The 24,497-nt window shown below is 37.0% G+C and overlaps 1 protein-coding gene across 1 annotated transcript; it reads right to left on the bottom strand.

Moving 5' to 3' along the window:
• Positions 1 to 22,428: 22,428 nt before the first annotated feature.
• Positions 22,429 to 23,748, bottom strand: LOC109146930. Its single transcript, XM_019294580.1, has 2 exons — positions 23,721 to 23,748; positions 22,429 to 23,508 (listed from the first exon to the last, which is right to left on the bottom strand). Exons 1-2 carry the CDS (start codon positions 23,742 to 23,744, stop codon positions 22,429 to 22,431), a joined length of 1,104 nt encoding a protein of 367 aa, XP_019150125.1. The 5' UTR covers positions 23,745 to 23,748.
• Between the last annotated feature and the right edge of the window lie 749 nt (positions 23,749 to 24,497).

Below are 24,497 nucleotides of genomic sequence, written 5' to 3'. Positions count from 1 at the left end.
TTTATATATTTGGTCAAGTATCTATTTTCATAACATATAAAATTTAAATTTAAATTTTGTATGGTTAATATAATCTCTAATCATGTACATATTTAGATAAATTTATTGAAAAAATTCACATAATTAAGTTTATTTATTCGTAATTGTATTTCATATATATTATAATATTTTGAAAATAGTATTTGCCCCGTGCCATGCACGGAATGGATTTGTTAAAATATTTTAAGAATATTTAGATCGATATATAATTATATAAATTATTATATCGAATATTATGTAATGCAATTGATGAATTGAGTTAGATCGATTGTATTTTCTAATGTTATCATTGCTTGAATTCAATCAAATAATTGCTCAAAATTAATAGTGAATGTGTAGATGTACGCATTAAGTGCTGAAACTATAGATATTTTAAATATCAGTGTTCAGTGAATTATATGTGGGGATCATATTTACTTTTGAGTAAATTATTAATATTCATTACCTTTTTCAATTGGTCAAATTTGTTTTCCATCTTTAAGCAAAATCTTCCTTACACATTCTATACATAATTTTACATCTTTATATATGCGTATTGTAATGAGTGTTGGTCCCGAAAGGGTGGCGAGAAGTCTAGAGGGGGGGGGGGGGGGTGAATAGACTTCTCTAACTTTTTAAACTTTCTTCGAAAACACACAAGGCAAATAACACTTTGGTAATTTCAATTCTAAGTAACAAGCATTAACAAGATAAACAACTTAGAGTGTGTAGCGGAATAGGTAGCGGTAAAGTGTTATGCTTAATAGTGCGGTGTTCAAAGAGATATTCTAAACATGCAACACATGAGAAACACTTGATATGGTTCAAAGATGATGTACGTAAAGTATGGCTTGCATGCAAACGTGAGAACTATCAAACCCAGACAGATAAAGATATGCGATAAATCGTAATCGGGTTAGTTCGCAGTTAGAATAAACATGCACAAAATATATGAGCAGTATGTAAATAGAGAGAGAGATTTATAGTGGTTCAGATGTGGTGTAATCCTCCTAGTCCACTCTTCTCCTTTCACTTCAAGGAGGAAATTCACTATTCTTCGATCACCCAGATACAATAGTGAATAAGTGTCCACCGACACTTCTCCGAGTGCTTCGCACAAAGCTACACTCCTCCAAGGTTTTTCGCAAGCTCCTCTTGTTACTCCGCCTTCCCGAGTACTTCGCACCAAGCTGTACTCCTACACCACGAGAACTACGCACAAAGCTACGTCCTCACAGGGTTTTCACAAGCTCTTCTTGTTACTCTGCCCTTTACATCGAGTGCTACGCACAAAGCTACACTCAACCAGGGTTTTTCACTCTCTCTAGTTACTCCGCCCTCTTTCTACACTCAGTAGAGAAATCTACAAAGAGATAAAAATTTTCTCTCACTCAGACTTGAATTCTTTCGTATATAGCTCAATATATCACTTGATGACTGATTGGATTTTTTTTTCGTATTCAGCTGTCGTTGTTTAAGTGCTTATTCAAGTGTATTTGTCTTCAAGTCTGCTTGGGCAATTTATAGCCAATGAAAGCTATTTGCCCGTTGATCAACTTTCTATCTCGATCGTCCATTTTGAATTGTAGTTGATCAAAAGATATTGTCAACTTGATCTGAAATATTAGGTAGATGTCATTTCTCCTTTTGTCAGATGATTTGAATAATTTGCCCGTTGCCGTGTCTTGAATTTTGCAGCCTCCAAAATTTGAATAAGTTCGGCGCGGCAAGCTTGATATTTCTTGTCCTTCATAAATGCTCTGACATGTCAAGTTGATCAAATAATTTATCTGCTGATTCTTACTTGAGTATAAAAAAATTTCTCCGCGAATCAGCCTTTTTCGAGCGTCCCCGGTTCCACCGTAAAAATTTGATGTTCAGATGAAAATATATCAGACATTTTCTCCTTCATGATCCTTGTAAAATAACATACTGGAACCTCTGTAAAAACTTCATAGTTGTTCATGGTGAGATGCTCTGTTTTGATTTTAAGCTTGGTCCACCATACTTGGTGTGTTTCTCCATCTGGTGCATGGCTCTTGTGAGACTTGTGCATTCACTTTGGTTAGTCTCCAATACACTTTAGCTAGTCTCCAAGCAAGGTAGTCTCCCATACAGTGGAGCTAGTCTCCCAAGCAAGGTAAAAATGCTTCACTTGAGATTCAAACTTAGGATCATTTAGCATAACTCACACATGTTTCTTCCAACTCCTCTAGCATGGTTCTTGGTGACTTATCTGCATCATAATTGTGTTAAGCACTTAAGCTATAATCCCGCTTAACTTCTTCAAATAAATTATGATCTTCCAGACTTGTACATGGGTTGCATGATATGGGTGCACCATACTCCGTAGACTTAAACTGACTCAAATAGAATAAAAATGGGGACTACTTGATTTTTCAAAAATACATTCGGCTCATCAAAATTTACAATATATTCCTAACAATTTCCCCATTTTTGATGATGCCGAAACTTATACCCAAGTCATTTTGGCTTTGTCAATTTTGAAAAATAATTTCTTTTTAATTGCTTTTATTTCGACTAGCCAATTGACGGGTTTAACAAAAATTGTGACTTAGAGATTTTAAAAATTTGGACAACCTAAACGTATATATGAGACTTTGATCGTGGGGTGTTCATTTTTCTTTTTAGCTTGAATTTTTCTTCCCCCTAAATTTTATATCCTCATTTTTATACGTGTTACATTAATTCTAAGTCCAAATTAAAATCTTGTGACATACTAAATAAATAAAATAACTAAGACACACTAGTATGGTACGAAAAGTTGTCATGCATTTTCAACCCATTTTAGATTAGCATAGATATAATATCAAGGGATAATGTGCTAGCTAAAATAAATTATACACCAAAAAATTTGAATTTGTCAATCGAATTTTTACCTTCCTTTCAACTTGGCATTGATGTATTCTCTTAATTTCTTGAAATCCTTCTCAAGGCCCTTGTGTTGATAAGGTGCGGTTACTTGTTCGGTGACATAGTTGCCATAAGCTTCTCTTATATTGTTTCCTTTCAAAACTCCAGCTTCGTGCCAAAAGATGCACTCATCAAATGTTTGGCCATCGCTCATTTGCTCACTTCGGTGTCTGAACTCCGTTTGAAGCTCTTGCAATTTTTGTATCTTCGTGGCAATTAGCTTCGGCATAGGTGCAATCGGCGTCGGTGGCAACACATCTTGAGGGGTTGAGCTTGAGCTAGGGCAAGTACCTCTAAGATAGTCCATCATGCTCCCTCGGCTTCTAAGTGTTGTCAACGGTCGAACAAGTTCCACCAAAGGTCCTCTTGGTCGTGGAGCTCTCGGTTGTGATGATGCATAAGCATAGGCTTGTGGTACAAAATGACTTGCCAATCCTTCCCCCTTTTCGGCAGCATTAATGAACCTTTGAAAGGTGTCGGAAGAAGTATTTTGCTTATCACGAACATTTTCAAGAAGGTCCATGGTGATGTGGGATTGTTGTAGAACTCCCTTCATTTGTTGCTCCAATAGCTTGAGCCTTGAGGTTGTCTCGGATCCAAGCTTTCCCATTTCAACAAACAATTTTATCACCTCATTCTTCAATTCCCCCTTAGCCGTATCAATTTCATTTTGGCCTATTGAACAATTGTACAACACGGTCCACCATGTCTTTGTAGTAGCCATCAAGCTTGTTATCCATTGCATCCACCTTGGTGTTTAATCCCCCCGTAGACTCTTGAAGAATTGCCTTGACATCCCCAACAATTTCTTCCCGTAAGGATTGAGCATTGAACACTGTGTCACTATGCATTGGTGGTGTTTGATTCGGCAATGGATGAGCAAAATCATCTTGAGGAGTAGTGATCATTGTTTCGGCAAGATTGGGTTCGGCTTCCTCATTATTGTAACAAAGCAACAATGTAATACGGTTTCTCGGGTGGTCTTGATCATAGAACTCACAAGTTGTTGGCAAAGTAGGCAAGTTCCGTGCTTCATCCAAATTCAAAGAGATTTGTTGACTCGGTGCACTCATATCATCATAAATAGACCCCGTAACCTCCGTTGCGGGATGTGGAAAACAAGATTCATAACTTAAATTCTCATCCCCAACAGTGGCAGGATACGGATCAATCTCCGGGAGCCCTACATCATCAAACCGTGCCAAAGATCCCTCTCCGGGTCCTCGTCGGCTATCCTCCAAAGATACAATGGTTGCCCGACGAATTTCATTAGGATCAAATTCACCTATTGGCACTTCGGATGTGGCTCCAACCATGACAATTTTCTCGGTCCTCTTCTTCTTTGCAAGTTTAGTAACAAAACATGAATTGATTACCGAAAGACGAGTAGCTCGGGCAAGGTCACGTGTGCCTATCCAACTCAAGACTAGTTCCTCTCTTTCCAAGGTTTGTGGCCCAATTGTCTCGACCAACTTATTGTGATCTCCTAGCCTCCAAGCTCTCCAATCAAGTGCACGCTTATATTCCTCCAAAAGTACATTATCCGCCCCAATTGTTGGTATATTCTCAACACTCCCAACTTCAACTTGGTCACTCACAACAACATCAACTTCCATTCTATTTCCTCCTTCAACTAACCCGTGGCTTTCTAGGACAAGGGGGTTTGGGTTTGGGAAGGGTAAGGATCTTGTTATTGGGTGGCTTGATTGTTCTTCATTGGATCGAACGGCAGGGGTGTTTGATCCTTCATTGCTTGGCTCTCGAATAAACTGTCTAAGGTCTTGGAAAGGGTTTGGTAATTTCCTTGTTCGGGTTGGTTTTGGTAGGCTTGTGGGTAAGGTGGGATTTTTTGGTTCGGTTGAGTTTGGTGGCCGAAAGAGGTAACTATGGTTTGTGATGTGTTTGGCTTTGGAAAGTGTAACATTCTTAGTCCTCAAAATTTCACCAATTGCAAACCCGTAACCGATTTCCTGTTGAAACCATCCATCTACCAAAGGCTTTGCTTTCTTCAGGGACTCACATAATCTCCCAAACATAAATGCACCCCAATCAACACAAACATTGTTCAAGATAATATCCATAATCAACAATATATCTCCCGACAACTTGTCACGGCAATGATACCGGGACTCTACACATTTGTGTACAATATCCAACAAGAGTCCGTAGTCCTTCTTCAAATCTCTTTTATTGCCGTTTATCCTAGGAGCTAGCGGTGCGTTTGCATTGCGTACCTCGACCCAAGTGGCATTAACATCATACACATGATTTTCTACCCGTAAGTTTGTTTCAACAAGATTGAAAATTCTCCGAAAATCATCGATTTTTATTTCTACATCAACTCCTTTGATCATAGAAATAATTGAACCATTTTCAACTCTAGCATTCATATATAATTCGGTCACCTCATCTTTATAAAATCCAACATATCTAAAGGTGCAAAAATTTAACAACCCACAAGATTCAAGAGAGTTGATAATTTTTACCCCTAAAGCTTTGTCCTCCACTTGTTTGTTGAAGTCGGTGACGTCAAGAATCATTCCACTAAGCACACGGCTAGACTTCCTTGTTCCTCCGGTAGTGATTGTCTCCATCTCCACTTGATCAACTTCCATTGAGTTTGATTTTGGGAATTTTGGTGAATTTTTGGACTATTTCGGCGGTGATGTCCGAAAAAGGGTGATGGGAATGGGTATTTGGATTTAGAGGATATTTGGGTGAGATTTTGGGTTTGGGTGTTGGGTTTTTGTGTGTAGAAGAGTTTTATGTAGAAGGTTTAGAATGGGTATCTAATCATTGGAGGATTTGTGGCTTCTTCTTGTTCGAGAATTTCGGCCGGCGAGAGGAAGAAGGAGAAGAATTTTATCTTCTTTGGGTCTCCACTTCTAACAGTTAGGATTGAGGAGAAATACGTGCGAAATTACTCCTTTGCCCTCTAGTGGGTAGAGAGAGAGAGAGTATTGATCTCCTTGAAGATAAATTCGACCTTCCACATGATTTAAATTTGCCAGCTCAGATTTATACACTCCATTTGTGAGTACATGGCGCCAAAAATTGTGCTTCAAATAACCGCCAACCTGGAGCAAATCAGATAAAAAAATCTCGAAAATAATCTGTTAAGCAATAAATATATTCCAGATAAATATTATCATCTCGATTTCATATTTCAATAAAGCTGATATATTTTCTGAAAAGAAACCTGATAAAAATAAATTGAACAGACAGATACCTAATATCTGAAAAGTGCTTCAAGTACCCAAAACATTAAAAACCTTTGACTTTCTAAATATGGGCCTTACCTTTTTGACATTTGATTCTCCAAAAATAAGGCTAGCTTGCATCAGAAAGTCTTCCTTACATATAAACCCAATTGACATGTAAATAGTTCGAATTCCCCCTAAACATATGCTTTATCTATAAAATTAACCCAACAAAGATTTGTTCCCCCTTAATTGCATACTAAGCTTTTAAATTAGATTAATTAAGCAAACTAGGCAAACAAATTATATAGAACAATTATACTAAAACGTGGCAAATAAATAGACATACGTATAAATAAATTACAAACACAGGTACGCAAATTTCGTAAGATAAAATTATAACACATTTAGGCACATATAAATTTTACTAATACATGTACACAACTAAACACATATTTTACGTACGTACAAAAATAAAATTAAAAGCACATAGGTCACATATATATCATGCACAGTGCGATCATATTAAAATAAAGAGTTTAGAAATTGCTTAGCTCATTTCTATCAGTCCCATTTCATGCCTTAGAGTTGCAAAACGAGATTCACACAACGGCTTTGTGAGAATGTCGGCAATTTGATTTTCTGTAGGAACATGATCGATTTTCAAATCTTTCTTTTCGACGTGGTCTCGGATAAAATGGTGTCGTACGTCAATATGCTTGGTTCGCAAATGAAGCACCGGATTTTGGGTTATGGCGATTGCACTTGTATTATCGCATAAAATGCTAACATTTTCGCACTTAATCCCATAGTCCAATAATTGTTGCTTCATCCACAAGATTTGTGCACAACAACTCCCAGCTGCAATATATTCGGCTTCGGCAGTGCTTGTAGCTATGGAGTTTTGCTTTTTGCTGAACCAAGAGACCAATCTTCCCCCTAAGAACTGGCATGTCCCTGAAGTACTTTTTCGGTCTATTTTACATCCTGCAAAATCTGCATCTGAATAACCAGTTAGGGTAAAATCTCCTTCTTTAGGATACCATAATCCCACATTGATTGTTCCTTTGAGATATCAAATTATCTTCTTGGTTGCAATCATATGACTTTCTTTGGGTTTTGATTGGAATCTTGCACATACGCCAACCGAGTAGGATATGTCCGGTCTGCTTGCGGTTAAGTATAATAACGATCCAATCATCCCTCGATACATCGTTTGATCGACGTCTTTTCCTTCATCATCTTTATCCAATTTTTGAGATGTACTCATGGGAATTTTGACTGAGGATTTTCCATCTAAGCCAAATTTCTTGATAAGATCTCTTGTGTACTTGGCTTGATTTGTGAAAATTCCTTCTTCAAGTTGCTTGACTTGCAGTCCCAAAAAGTAATTTAATTCTCCCATCATACTCATCTCGAACCTGTTCTGCATGAGCTTAGAAAATTTCTCACATAAAGATTTATCAGTACTTCCAAAGATAATATCATCAACATAAATTTGTACTAATAAAATGTGATTATTTTCATGAATTCTAAAGAGGGTTTTATCGACTAGACCTTTGGTGAATCCACAACTAATTAAGAACATTGACAAGGTGTCGTACCAATCTCGCGGAGCTTGTTTTAACCCATACAATGCCTTCTTTAATTTGTAGACTTGATCACCAACGTCTTTTACCTCAAAACCGAGTGGTTGTTCGACGTAAACTTCTTCTTCAAGTAAGCCATTCACTTTGGTTAGTCTCCTAGCTAGTCTCCCATACGGTGTTGGCTAGTCTCCCATACGATGGAGGTTAGTCTCCCAAGCAAGGTAAAAATGCTTCACTTGAGATTCGAACTTAAGATCATTCAGCATAACATACATACATTTCTTCTAACTCCTCTAGCATGATTCTTGGTAATTTATCCGCATCATAATTTTGTTAAGATATAATCCTGCTTAACTTCTTCAAATAAATTATGATCTTCCAGACTTGTACATGGGTTGCATGATATGGGTGCACCATACTCTGTAGACTTAAACTGACTCAAATAGAATAAAAATGGGGACTACTTGATTTTTCAAAAATACATTCGGCTCATCAAAATTTACAATATATTCTTAACAATGAGGTCCTATAATAATTTTAAATAAAGATATGCTACAATATCAGTCATAATTAATTTCTTTTAAATCATTCTGATGGGGATATGGGACATGGGGGTCCATTTTATTGGAAAGTCTTATTGGGCTAAGGGGACATGGTGGCCCAAAAAGGAGGAGCGAGAAAGGGTTTCGGGGAAGAAACCGCCGGCGGCCGGCCGGCGATTGACCGGCGATGTGGCCCGCCGAACTCCCGGCGGCGATGCGCCTCCGGTCGTCCCGGCGGCGCCCCACCACCGTGGCCAAGGCCTATGGCCATGGGTAAAATGTAACAACAAGTGCGTTGCTGCCAGTGGGTTTCAAACACAAGACCTCCCGCACAGCAGGCGCGAGTCTAACCATCAGCCCACACCATCACATGTGTACCAAGACGTGACAGCATATATTTGTTCTTATAAGCTCGGCAGGGCAGCCCGACCACCGGCCAGCGACTGGCCGGCGCCGGGTCTCGCCGGCCTCCTCAGGCCGGGGCGCGGCCAGCGGGGGCAGTGCGCCCCCCAGATTGTCATCGGCACCCCCCCCTTCCCGAGGGGGTGCTGGGCGGGTGCGCCGAGCATGGTGGACCGGGGTGGTATGCGCAGGAGTTTTGGAAGTATGGAGAACGTGCCCACTTGCGTAGCGATAAATGGGGAAGTGGGGATGGATTGCATGGGACACATGGACGCCAGAGGAGGAGGGGGGCTTGCTATAAATAGGGGCCCTGGATCTCTAGCTAAGGGAAACTCAGACACGATAAGCACTACAGTCTAGTGGTTTTGGTCTTGTACTCTCAATCCAGTCACCTGGGTTCGATTCCTACCAGTAGCATAGTTCGCTATAGCCCATCCTGTGGGCCTTGTTCTTTGTAATTCGGCTGCCATTCTGGGCCTGTACCTCGGGCTTTTGTACGCATTGTTCTGGGCCTAGCGCCCTACCCCCCGTCCTATGTTCCTATATCCGGTTTATGGTGGACCCGGTCCCAATAAAACCATCATTGGCACCGTCTGTGGGGATCGCTACGATTAGCCCGTGTTTGTAGTCTCTACCATCCTAGCAAGGTTCCGAGGTACGCCCAAATGGTTGATTCGCAAGAGGAGCTACCCTATAAGGTAACACACTTAGCATATCGAGACGCTACTCTGGTGAGTACACTTGAACACTTAGTTAGGTAAAGATTGTGTTTATTTTCCCGAACTATGTGCCCCTATGTGCTCTGCATGCTTGGCCCACGGCCACCTCAACTATATGCTCATATGTGTCTGCATGCTTGGCCCGCGGCCACCTCAACTATGTGCTCTACATGCTTGGCCCACGGCCACCTCAACCATGTGCTCTGCATGTTTGGCCTGCGGCCACCTCAACTATGTGCTCTTACGTGCTATGCATGCTGGCTCTACGGCCATGGCGGATGGGGCATGTGGGTTATCGCAACCCACATGCGCGGACTTGCCCCCGGAAAGCCGCATGGTTTTGGCGGATGGGGCATGTGGGTTATCGCAACCCACATGCGCGGACTTGCCCCCGGCAAGCCGCATGGTTTTGGCGGATGGGGCATGTGGGTTATCGCAACCCACATGCGCGGACTTGCCCCCGGTAAGCCGCATGGTTTTTGGCGGATGGGGCGTGTGGGTTATCGCAACCCACATGCGCGGACTTGCCCCCGGTAAGCCGCATGGTTTTTGGCGGATGGGGCGTGTGGGTTATCGCAACCCACATGCGCGGACTTGCCCTCGGCAAGCCGCATGGTTTTTGGCGGATGGGGCATGTGGGTTATCGCAACCCACATGCGCGGACTTGCCCCCGGCAAACCGCATGCAGTTGACGGCAAATTGCATGGCAAAAAAAAAAAAAAAAAAAAACGAAACTAGATTGTCACTAGATTATTAAGGTTGCCGAAATATTCGAAAAAAAAAAAAAAAGGTTTGCATGCAGGTGTGTGTAGCATGGAGAAGGAGCAAAGACATCCATTGAATATTTAAAAGAAGCATGCAGGTGCATCATGGAGAAATCGACAAAAACATACTAAATAAATGCAACAAAAGAGATGTACAGTGCAAGAAGCATCCAAGAAGTGACAATAGAGGAGTCACCTTGGCCTCTCGACACTAGGTGATGAAGCGAAGGCCAGGGCAGCGTATGGTGTGTGGCAGAGGTACGGAGTAATGGCGTGACGCACAACAATGGTGATAATGGAAGGTGGCGGCGAGAGATTGAGAAAGGGAAAGAAAGGAGGTGGTGATATCGAATTCTAATTCCTTTAGGCATCAAGATACCTAAAAGAACTGGGGGACTTGTGATGGGGATATGGGACATGGGGGTCCATTTTATTGGAAATTATGGGGTGGTGAAGAAAGAGGTTGGCCCAAGTCTTATTGGGCTAAGGGGACATGGTGGCCCAAAAAGGAGGAGAGAGAAAGGGTTTCGGGGAAGAAACCGTCGGCGATTGACCGGCGATGTGGCCCGCCGGACTCCCGGCGGCGGTGCGCCTCCGGTCGTCCCGGCGGCGGTGCGCCTCCGGTCGTCCCAGCGGCGCCCCACCACCGTGGCCAGTGAAGGCCTATGGCCATGGGTAAAATGTAACAACAAGTACACTGCTGCCAGTGGGTTTCGAACACAGGACCTCCCGCACAGCAGGCGCGAGTCTAACAATCAGCCCACACCATCACATGTGTACCAAGACGTGACAGCATATATTTGTTCCTATAATCTCGGCCGGGCAGCCCGACCACCGGCCGGCGACTGGCCGGCGCCGGGTCCCGCCGGCCTCCTCAGGCCGGGGCGCGGCCAGCGGGGGCAGTGCGCCCCCCAGATTGTCATCGGCACCCCCCCTTCCCGAGGGGGTGCTGGGCGGGTGCACCGAGCATGGTGGACCGGGGTGGTATGCGCAGGAGTTTTGGAAGTATGGAGAATGTGCTCACTTGCGTAGCGATAAATGGGGAAGTGGGGATGGATTGCATGGGACACATGGACACCAGAGGAGGAGGGGGGCTTGCTATAAATAGGGGCCCTGGATCTCTAGCTAAGGGCAACTCAGACACGATAAGCACTACAGTCTAGTGGTTTTGGTCTTGTACTCTCAATCCAGTCACCTGGGTTCGATTCCTACCAGTAGCATAGTTCGCTATAGCCCATCCTGTGGGCCTTGTTCTTTGTAATTCGGCTGCCATTCTGGGCCTGTACCTCGGGCTTTTGTACGCATTGTTCTGGGTCTAGCGCCCTACCCCCCGTCCTATGTTCCTATATCCGGTTTATGGTGGACCCGGTCCCAATAAAACCATCACATTCATACGTATTGCAAGAACATTTCCATCTTTAATTACACAATTTTCCTTATAAATTGTGGATACTAAAAGGTTCTATTCTATTTTCCATTTGTAAATATATATCTTTACACAACTATAGGTGAAAAATAAGAGAATTATAAATTTGTAAGATTTTTCAAAAGGAAATTGTATTTATTTATTTCAGGTATTGCCATAATTAATTTATTATATTGATATTCTTAATTAAGTCATTATATTAATATTCCCATACATAATATTCGCGTTACTATAAATTGATTACCAATTAATACATTTACAATACCATAATTATGCAATATTACCAATTAATACATTTTAATTAATTATAAATTATGGTTAATATTTATTCAATATTATTACGAAAGTATTACAATTATAGCTTGATATATGAAAAACATAAAAACTTAAATAGTTTAAATCAAAATTATTATAAACAATGCGTCTACAGTACAAAATAAATTATACTTAATTTAATAATTAATTATTAATATAATTGCCTAATATAAATTTACAATTATTAATAATTATTTGTGATAATTATTAACATATGATTTACTCATATATATAGATATTATTTGTGGTAATTATTAACATATGGTTTACTAAGTACACACACACACACACATATATATATATATATTAAATATTATTAATTATTAATTGTATATAATATCTATATATAAATAATGAATGATATTACAGAAATCTATTTATATATATAGATATTATATATAATTAATAATTAATAATATTATATATATATATATACACACAGTATATATATATACATACATATATATATATATATATATATATATATATATATATATATATACACATACATATATATATATATATATATATATATACATACATATATATATATATATATATATAGATTTTGAATTCGGTGCACACCCCCTAGTTAGCTGAGCCCGTGAGCATACTCCTTGATCGTTGATTTTAATTTTTTGACGATTCAGATTGATTACCACTTGGATCCCATGTTATACTGATTTTAGATGAAGCATGGGTCTTTTTGTCCTTAAGCACTATATTTATTACTTTCCATTTCATTTATTTCCATGTTTATAAAGATTTGTAGCATTATTTCAGCTCTCCTTAATCAATATTTCTCTCTCTCTTAGTGATTTTTTTTTGGAATTTTACGGCGGTGTGTGCGTTTTATTGTAACAGGGCTCGTACACCATGGCGTGCTGGTTTTTTTCATAAAATTATGCATTTTGGTATGTGCGTTTCGTGATACAGACATGTACATTTTGGTTTGTGTTTTACTAGTTTCGGGCGTGTGCGAAACGTATCCAAAAGAAAATAAAAATATACGAATCTAATTTGGGTATCGCCGTTTGAATTTCGAGTAGATAATCAGTGCGTAGTAGATATAGTATTGGGCTTGTTTTTTTTTTTTTTTTTTTTTTTTTTTTTTTTTTTTTTTTTTTTTTTTTTAAATTGTGGGAAATTTTACGATAGTGTGTGCGCGGGTGTGGAATGGCGTGTGCGGTTTTCGGTAACAGGAGGTCTACATCATGACAAACTATAAAACGCACACACAATTCCACACCCACGCACACACAGCCGTAAAATTTCCCATAATTTAAAATTTCAGATGTACAAAATATAATTAATTATTACCATTGATAGGGTCCCTAATAATTTAAAATATCAATTTTCATTCATAATCTCCCAAATATAATGCTTAAGATTCCAATTGAATTATATCCATAATTAAACATATATCTACAATTACTATTTAATCCTTTTGATTTAAATATATCCTTAATTACTTTCACAATCTCTTATAATCTCAACTATTTATGGAAAATGAATCAATGATATATTTAGCATACCCAATACTATATCTACTACGCACTGATTATCTACTCAAAAGTCAAACGCCGATACCCAAATTAGATTCGTATATTTTTGTTTTCTTTTGGATACATTTCAACACACGCCCGAAACTAGTAAAACACAAACCAAAATGTACATGTCTGTATCACGAAATGCACATACGAAAACGCATAATTTTATTAAAAAAACTAGCACGACATGGTGTACAAGCACTGTTACAGTAAAACGAACACACCATTTCACACCCACGCACACACCGCCGTAAAATTCCAAAGAAAATCACTAAGAGAGAGAGAAATATTGATTAAGGAGAGCTGAAATAACGCTACAAATCTTTATAAACATGGAAATAAATGAAATGGAAAGTAATAAATATAGTGCTTAAGGACAAGTAGACTCATGCTTCATCTAAAATCAGTATAACATGGGATCCAAGTGGTAATCAATCTGAATCGTCAAAAAATTAAAATCAACGATCAGGGAGTGTGCTCACGGACTCGGCTGACTAGGGGATGTGCACCGGATTCAATATATATATATATATATATATATATATATATATATATATATATATATATATATATATATATATATATATATATATATATATATCAGGGTTGTAAAAATCCCGCCTAGGCACCGAGTAATCGGCGCCTAGGCGCTAGGCGCCCATAGGCCGTGGCGATTTCCGCCTTAGGCTCCCCGCCTAGGAGACCGACCGCCTAGGCGCCCGCCTAGCGCCTAACTCGTCCGATTACGCCGAGTTAACTCGTCAATTTCTGTCGAGTTAGTCGAGTTAACCCGACCGACTCGACCTTGCTAATTTTTTCCATTTATATGACATATACATATAATATGACATATATACACTCGTAGACTAGTTTGATACTTTCAATCTTTGGATGATTGAAGTATTTGGGTATTTCATTTGAGTTTTTTTTTTTTTTAATATTCTTTTGATGTTATGACTTATGAATTGTCATTATGTCATTTATTTGGATGTGGTATTTGATTGAATGTTGAAAATAGCCTCATTAAAATTGTCAAATTGCAAGTCTGCTACTGTTTTTTTCGCGACCGCCTAGCGCCGCCTAGATTCCGCCTAGGCGCCGACTAGGCCGCTTAGGCGCTAGGCGCTGCCCGGGCACCCGACTAGCGCCCAACGCCTGCTGCAACCATGATATATATATATATATATATATATATATATATATATATATATATATATATATATATATATATATATATATATATATATATATATATATATATATATATATATATATAATAAGGCTCATATGCGGCAGTGACTTTAGGTGCGGCGGTGCGGTTATATCAGCATCGTCCATTCTGCTTAATCTAACGGCAGCAGCTAATTTCTGAAGATTTAAAGATTTAAGCGCGTCCTGGTAAGTGGGGGTGTTATGGTAATTGTAGTGGTTATTTATATCGGTCGCTTGTCAGTATACACCAACAGTGTTAACAAAAGATACCAATAGTGTTACGAAAAAGCACCACAATGAAATGCACAAATACACCAAAAAACACACAACACACCAAAAAAATACACCATATAACTCACCACCCCAATGGTGTATTCTGAACACTGTGTGATGCTTTTATTCATACCTAGTGGTGCGTTCTGTTGATGCGTATCTAATTTGTGCATGTCTTTTTGGTGTGCATTTTCTAACATGGATGGTGTATATTTGTATAACTATTAGTGCGGTCGCACTGACCGCTCGGGAAGGCACCAACACGAATTCTCAAATACACCACAGTAAGGTTAATAATGCACCAATAACGAACATAAAACACACAACACTATGATTTGATATATTCTGGTACCCAATGACGACTTTAACCTTGCAGTTCGCGTAGTGTGAGAACGCGCGCGAAAATATCGGAAAAGCCTTGATGAATGTGATTCGTTGGATTTATCTAATCTAATGGCCTACAATTGACCGCACCGCCGCACCTAACAGCACCGCTGCACTTGAACCTTCCTCTTGAGTGTAACACCCCACTTTTATCTAAAACTTAATTACATTTCTAAATCATATTTAACATAACTAAGCAGTAGATAAATAGCTTAAATAAGATAACTAGTGGGAGTGTCACCGCCACAACCACCACACCGTAGTGATTGCACAGGATAAGGGTAGATCTAGAAAATAAATAAATATCTAACCATCCATCAACAAAAATAAAACGTAAGAGGGAATAAACACACCCCAAAGTCTACATCATCGAAAAACCACAAAACATCATAAGTCTATCATCCGATAGATAAAGTCATAAATAAGACATAAAGAGTTTAGACATCTCAAACTACAAGACTAGTCTAACTCGATCACTTCTCACTGTTGGGCCCACCTGAAAGGGGTTTTACAAGCAACACATAGACAAATATGAAACACCCGTTAGCATGAAGCTAAGTATAAGCACATTCAACCCTGTAAAGTACTATAGAATATAATTTAAAAAATATTTGATAACATTCATAATCAACAAACTCATCTCATCGACAGCTTTAGACATATCATATTCTTTCTATATGCTTGCAACCTATAATATCAACATGCATGCTTTGATACAAAAGACTTAACAACTTAGATATTTCAACATGTAAACGTCACAACAAACTTAACAAGCAACTCATGCTTACAAGTAGTATCATGCTAATAAACCATACGAAAGTTATTCTCATGCTCTCAAGTCCTCATCATGTAAAGTGGATATACAAGGTTTCAAATGTAACTAAACAATCATGCTCGATAGACAATCTAAAATCAACATTCTCATTACTCAATCTCAGGCAATACTCTACTCACATGCAAACTCGTGCAATACTATTAATATACTCATATGCAATCTCGTGCAATACTATACTTACTCATATGCAATCTCGTGCAATACTATACTCGTATTCAATCTCGTGCAATACTATACTCGTATGCAATCTCGTGCAATACTATACTCATATGCAATCTCGTGCAATACTATAAATATACTCGTAAGCAATCTCGTGCAATAATATAAATATACTCATACATTCGTTGTAAAAATAGAGTACTTTCTGTGGAGGTCTCATTGAGTCATAAATGACTTGCTTTCTTTCTTTAGAGTCGCAATGACTCATACTTTCTCTTTAAATGGACGAGGTAGGAACTTCATCATAGTGTGAATGAACCTATCTGGGCACGACATCTAGCCGACCTAATACTCTGCTCGTCCACCGAACCACTCTCTTGGTTCTATGCTCAAACTCTGTGGAATCAGGTATCGAACTTTTAGCGTGCACACCCCCTAACCAGGATTCCAAGCCTGGCGGGCAGTTTCCAACCTCGTAACGTGGGAATACGCTGCGTTACATATACTGGCACCGCAATGTCCATAAAATCATCCGAAAGGACATAGTCCAAACGGGGTCCTCCAAAACCTCACCGATATAGATAATACATAAATATATCTCTCATGCATCAATCTCATGCATGCAACAACTCTACAACTTCTCAATGCATCAAAGAATGATATACCACATGCTTATGGCGTTTTGAAAGTAATACTTAGGCTCACGGACTCTGCGTTGGCCCCTTATGCATTTTTGAAATATGATATATGTGAGATGCAAAATACTCTACAACATTCTTCTAAACCATGTGTAAAATCCATAAAATTCTCAAGGATACCATATCATACTCGGTTTGCAGCATAGCAAATTCTATACATTTCTATCAATAAAATATGCTTCAAATCTCATTGACCAAATATCACATTTTAGTCATGCTTTCATAACATCAGATATATAGCCAAAAATAACATACTCAATACAAAAATAACATCAGATCACAGAGCCAAGCATTTCTCATACACAGTGAACTTAACAATTTATACTGTGTAACAATTTCTTCAATAAATCCATCATAACATACTCATTTTTTTTAATCCAAATCCAACGAAATAAAAACCAAGACGTGTGTCGAGACGATCTCGAAGTACCGAACCACAAGGGCCCGTGACACCTGGTCCGAAACGACACGTAGCTGAGCCACAAGGGCCCGGCCACTGCACCAAAAACCTTCCAGAATGAAACTCAGGGATCTGGGGCGAGACTCCTCATGAGCCGCCCCAAGTGAACCGTCACTTGGCCGAGCCTAGGCAACGGCCCTCTCCTAGGGCCATACCCTAGGCCCGGTTGGCCCCGGCTCTAGCCGGCGGCCCTCTTGATGGGCCGCGGCTAGGGCCGCTGCTCTGATCTGGTGCACACAGTGTGCACCAGATGGATATTTTCATCTGTAAAAATTAATCCAAGCATGTCCAAAACATTCAAAACATTCTCAACACTTCAAAGACAAATACTAGATCACTTTCAAGCTCAAACACAACAAAATCACATCATTTCTACTCAATAAAATATGCTTCACAGAGCCAATATCAAAGAGGGAGTCCATGGGGTTATACCTCTTATTGCCTCTTTTTCTTGTATGGATCTCTACATCCTCTCTACTTAAACACCACCTCCTTCACCACCTAAACATCTCAAACAACAAACACAAGCCAAGACTAAGAAACCTCGGAGATTGAAGACTAAGAGAAGAGGAAACCTTAAGATAGGATGGAAAATGAATGGAGGAAATGAATGTTGAAAACTTACTGCAATGTTTCTTTCTTCTATCAGACAAGAGCTTGGGAGAGGCAAGGATGGAGATCAAGGAAAAACAAATGGATAGTGTTGTTTATATATGGTGCAAAACCCTAGGTAAAAAGGCCAATGATTGGGTGAGGGCAAAATAGTAAAAACTTGGCTAGAATATGTTCTCAGGCAATGTTTTCTTGGAGTGGTGTGGTCCACCTACCATCATGGACCAAGGGTTAGAAATGTTATTTTAAATACTTTGGGGTTGAAAATGAATTTTCTCAAAAAGTTTTCTAGATGAACACTTGTTTAAAGCTTATTTGAATTCTCCCGGTTTCACTCAGATTGATTTCTCGATTTAAAACTTGGTACGCGAAGTACCCGAAAATTTAGGATTTTGGAATAAAATAAGTGTTGGTGTTGAATTAATTTAAAATGTGACTAATATAATTTATTCAAACACCAATTGATCGTAAATTTTTTTTAATGGAGTGAAAATGGCTGTTTTGGAATTTCTTAAAATTGGATTTATAAAATAAAATTTTGGGTTGTTACATAGAGCCCTACAAGGAATAAGAATTTTAGACTGTCTTATATTGAGAGTCATAGTTACATAATAAGACATAATTCTACCATATCAGAAATAATGAGTCCGGTTCTAATTATATTAGGAATAACACGCCCAATTCTTGACAAACTCTTGGGTTGCTCTGTACAACGTGTCCTTCTTGGACTTTTTTGGTTCAGTTGCTTTCTTGGGCCGGTCCATGTGACCCAGGCCTAGTGTATCCGCAAATTATGTTTTGGACTCGTGTCCACAATGCATTGTGGACACGAGTCCAAAACGACGTCATTTTCAGGAAAAACACGGCATTCCAGTTTTTTTTTTTTTTTAAAAATTGATTTTGTCTCGCCGTTAACGGCATTATTCGTTTGTGGCATTATGAATGTACAGTTATGGAATTATGAATGTACAGTTATGGAGTTATGAATGTACAGTTATGGAATTATGAATGTAAGTTATGAAATTATGAACACAGAGCTCTGACATTAATAACTTACAATTATGAACATATAGTGATAAAATTATGAACATAGAGCTTCGAAAATTATGAATGTACTGTTAGGGAATTATGAATGTACAGTTATAGAATTATGAATGTACAGTTATGAAATTATGAATGTACAGTTATGGAATTATGAACACAGAGCTCTGATATTATGAACTTACAATATAAACATACAATGATAAAATTATGAACATGGAGCTCTAAAATTGTGAACATAGAGCTTCGAAAATTATGAATTTACAGTTATTGAATTATGAATGTACAGTTACGGAATTATGAATGTACAGTTATGGAAGTATGAATGTACAGTTATAGAATTATGAACACAGAGCTCCGACATTATGAACTTACAATTATGAACATATAGTGATAAAATTATGAACATACACTCCTATAACGAAGCGGTCTAATTTTTATTTTTTTAAAAAAGTGAAAGATAACGGTGCCACTAACGGCATCGGTACCGTCTCCACATTGCATGCTGGACACGGGTCCATAGCATAACGATTGTAGTGTATCATCCATCATCTAGTCCCCCACTTTCTTGAAATTTCGTGATGAAATCGATGTCTCAGGAAAGTATCTTATACAAATCCATTGACCCACTAATTAATTAATTGATAATAATAATAATAATAATAATAATAATAATAATAATAATAATAATAACAACAATAACAATAACAATAACAATAACGATAACGATAACGATGACGATGACGATGACGATGACGATGACGATGACGCTGACAATGAAGATGACGATGACGATAATGATGATAATGATAATAATAATAATTCTATATATAATAAAGCCATATGGTCTTGTGAAAATTAAATGGTGATAATCAACATTTAATTTTCACAAGACCATAATAATATTGTTATTGTGAAAATTAAATGTTGATAATCAACATTTAATTTTCACAAAACCATAATAATATTGTTAATTATAATAACAATAAAAATAATAATTGCAATAATAATAATGATAATAATTTCCACAGACAGTTTCTAATATATATATATATATATATATATATATATATATATATATATATATATATATATATTTATTTATTTATTTATTTATTTTTATTTATTATATTTATTTATATTTCAATTTCTACTGGCAAATTATTGTGTGAACGATGGTCCACATAATTGTATGGATCATGAATATCAAATACATTTTTAATATATTAAAAATACATTATTTTATATTGAAAGTACCTTACATACATATATAATGTACCCTTAGTATATTTAAAATATACTTTTTATTGCATGCAACCCCAAAGTTCATAAGTTTGAAATTAATATATGGCATAGCTAGGCGGCATAATATTTAAGATTGTTGATGTGCATATTGAGGACTACGGAGACAAAGATGCGTTATTCGTTGATTCATCGCATACTATCCAACAACACTCTCCAACTTAATTGACGTGAAGTGGCTTAGTAACATTAAGATTATATTCTCGAATTATTAGTTCTCATCTTTTATTGATTACACACTTAATTTGATAGTATTTGGAAGAAAAAATCAATGTTCGAACTAAGATTGTGATTTTGGTCTTTAAAGGTCAATTGTATGTTGCTACATCTAGAGTTAGAAATCTCAAAGGTCTAAAAATTTTGATCCGTGGTGACTCTAAAATTGTAATTCAATTACTATTGTAGTTTACTAAGTTCTTAAAAATTTGTAATATTAAATACTATGTACTAAATTTTTAATATAGTTTAAGATTTGTAGTAATCACCCACCTTAAATATTATTTTAATTGTAAATATATTTATGTTCATAATTTTATCATAGGAATTCACACATAATAATTATTAAATAACAAAAATTTTATATATGAATAAACCTCATATAGGGTATATTTTTATAATATATTTTCCGTGCATCACACGGGACAAATACTAATAATAATAATAGCAAGAGCTAAATGCAGCTGCCCAGCAATATGATTAACTTTATTTTTCTTCTTTTTCTTTCTCTTTTCCCCTTTCATTTTTTTTTCCAATACTTACGTTGGTGCATACGCTTCTACATCTACAATTCTAATAAGAGCCAATAATGTTAGGCCCTTAACTGGAATAAAAAAAATGTCGGTACTAATTGTTTCTTAAAATGAATGATTCATATTATTTTTATTTTAGTATTTTAATAATTTTTCTTATTTACCCTTTATTATATTATTTTCTTTCTTTAAATAACCTTAAATTCTGTTAGTATAAACTTTATTAACGGAATATTCCGTTAACTATTTATTATTCTTAACTTACTCATTAATTTCTATAAGAAAGGTCTTAGGTTCGAACCTCATTCCAATTAGAGTTAGCATAATTGTTAAACATATACTACGAATATGTTAAAATGTATTAAACAATATAATATAAAATTTAACATAAACTTTGGTCAAATAATTAGCACTACTAAATACATAGCATTCAATGATTATAAATCAAGAACTTTGAAAATCATTTGATTTTCTTTCATTAAAAAAATAATAAATTTAAGTTCAGTTTTTTTTTTCGTTTAATTATTTTTTTTTTGATTATTGAGAACAAAACTTAATATTTCAATTATGCTTTTATCAATGCATGAAAACTTTTAAAGAAATTTGTAAGTTAATTTTTACTATATTATTATAATAATATCCATTGTAACCTTATAATTTGAATTATTTATTATCATCATCTATTGACACCAATTGTCATTGACAAACTCTCAAAACCATTTGTCTCAACAACGAATGGAAATTCAAAAAAATCAATGATTTCATTATTGTGGATGAAAAGTATGTACGACACTTTATTCAATCGTTATGCTATGGAATTGTGTCCACCTTGCAATGTGGACACAGTTATATGTTCATAATTATAAAGCTATATATTTATAAATTTTGAACTTTATATTCATAATTATTGAACTCTATATTCAAAATTACAGAACTCTATGTTCATAATTACTAAACTACATGTTCATAATTATAAAGCTATATATTCATAATTTTTTTAACTTCATATTCACAATTATTGAATCTCTATATTCATAATTACAGAAGAAAGTAGGCAAATGTGCACTCTAAGCTCTAGGGACGGAGCCAGGATTTCCGGGGGGGGGGGGGGGGGGGCGAAGAAGCAAAGGTAAGATGAGTTCAAAAATGTTCAAATACAAGGTCCAAATACAAAATATCAAATACGAATACGATTGTTAAAATACAAAATATATTATAAATTACAAAACAAAGTTTATGATGAACTATGAACTACGAGGTAATACTCCTTTACGCTCTCTCATATTTTGAAATCGTTGTAGAATTGCTTCATTTGAAACTTGATCAAAAATTTCTTTTTCAACATACGACACTAAGCAATCATGTAATAAATCATCACCCATCCGGTTGCGTATAGATGTCTTGAATAACTTCATAGCAGAAAATGCTCTTTCCGCACTAGCAGTTGCAACCGGTAGGATCAAAGACAACTTTAGAAGCAAATACACCAATGTATAGTCCAAATGTCTTCTAGTTTCCACCATTTTTTGAGCTAATTCATGAATGCCATCCAATTTAGAGAAAGCCGGATCAGAACTTACATCAACAAAATAAGTTTGTAGTTGGTCATGTAGTAATTCAAGCTCAATATCAGAAAAATTATTGGGATACAACTGTGCCAATCGAACTAACTTATCCTTATCAAACCTAGCAAATGAATTCCTTGGATCAAAACGTGTCACGCATAAAAGCAACCCTGTACTCTTCTCATTGAAACGATTGTTTAGCTCTTGGAGTTGTAGATCTAAGACCACATAAAATCTTTCAACTTGATACCTATGAAGATGAGTCATTTCTTCAACATTACGGCGATGTCTTCCTGGAACTACATAAACTTCATCCATATTAGGTATAGGAATTGCATGCTTGTTGCAAAATAGTGATACTTCTTGCAAAAGAGCTTCCCACCCATCATCTCTCATCATTTGCAATCTTTGTTTTGAGACATCAACTAGTCTCATGGCATTCACAATGTTTTGATCTTTCTTCTGTAATGCCTGTGACAAGTCATTGGTAATTGCTAAAACATCCTTCATTAAGTGCAAAAAGAATACAAAATCAAAACATAGGACATTCTTCAATACTCTAAATGCTTCTAGCCTTTGTTTTGGATCTTGCCTTATTCCATCAAGGACATCAATCACCGGAGAAAATAATTTCAGAATGCTCACAAGTGCACCATAATGAGATCCCCAACGTGTATCACCAGGACGTTGTAAAACTGCTTCTTGATTCAAACCAATTCCCGTTTCAATTGTATCAGCAGAAATTGAATCAATCAACATCTTTATTTGTTTGTCTCGTAAGCTATCCCGACGCTTACATGAAGTACATACAATATTGCACAATTGCGATACAGTGACAAAAAAATCTCCAACATCATCATTTTCCTTTGAAACACCCACAAGTGCTAGTTGTAGTTGATAAGCAAAACAATGAACATAAAAAGCACTTGGATTCTCATTCATAATCAAAGTCCTAAGACCATTGAACTCACCTCGCATATTACTTGCTCCATCATAGCCTTGGCCTCATATTCTTGAAATACTCAATCCATGCCTTGTTAGAAGATCTTCAATTGCTACTTTAAGAGATATAGATGTAGTATCACGAACATGAGTAATTCCAAGTAGACGCTCAATAATATGCCCACTTGAATCCACATACCGAATAAACACAATCATCTGCTCTTTCACTGATATATCTCTTGACTCACCAACTATTATTCCAAATAATTCTCCACCAAGATCATTGATTATCATTTCAGTTGTCTCACTTGCAATTGCATTAACTATATCTTTTTGAATGCAAGGAGAAGTCAGTTGGTGATTTGCAGGTGCATTTTGCATCACTACTTTACCAACATCTTCAATATTATCTGCAAGAAACTTTAAGACCTCAAGGAAGTTTCCCCGATTAAGTGAGTCATAGCTTTCATCATTTCCACGAAAAGCAAGTCCTTGCCTTAAAAGAAAACGGATGCATTTAACCGATGAAGTCAATCGAACACGGTAGTCTTGTTTCGATTGCTCCGAGTGTTTTGATACACAAACTTGTATGTGTTGCTCTTGAGTCATTAAATCTCGACAAGCTTGTACGTTCTTTGCATGAACACTGTTATGATTACCAACATGTGCACGCAACCTTTCTGGTCCTTTTTTCCAATTGTTGAATCCTTCTGTAGCAAATGAGTCCCCCCCAGCTAGGTGTCCACTGCTTTCATCTTTGAATAGATAACAACATAAACAATATGCTGCATCTTCTGGTACACTAT

Source organism: Ipomoea nil, unplaced genomic scaffold, assembly GCF_001879475.1.
Source record: "Ipomoea nil cultivar Tokyo-kokei standard unplaced genomic scaffold, Asagao_1.1 scaffold1952, whole genome shotgun sequence".
Lineage (NCBI taxonomy): Eukaryota > Viridiplantae > Streptophyta > Magnoliopsida > Solanales > Convolvulaceae > Ipomoea > Ipomoea nil.
Note: the sequence above shows the minus strand (reverse complement) of the source record. Positions and strands in the feature narration are given on the sequence as shown.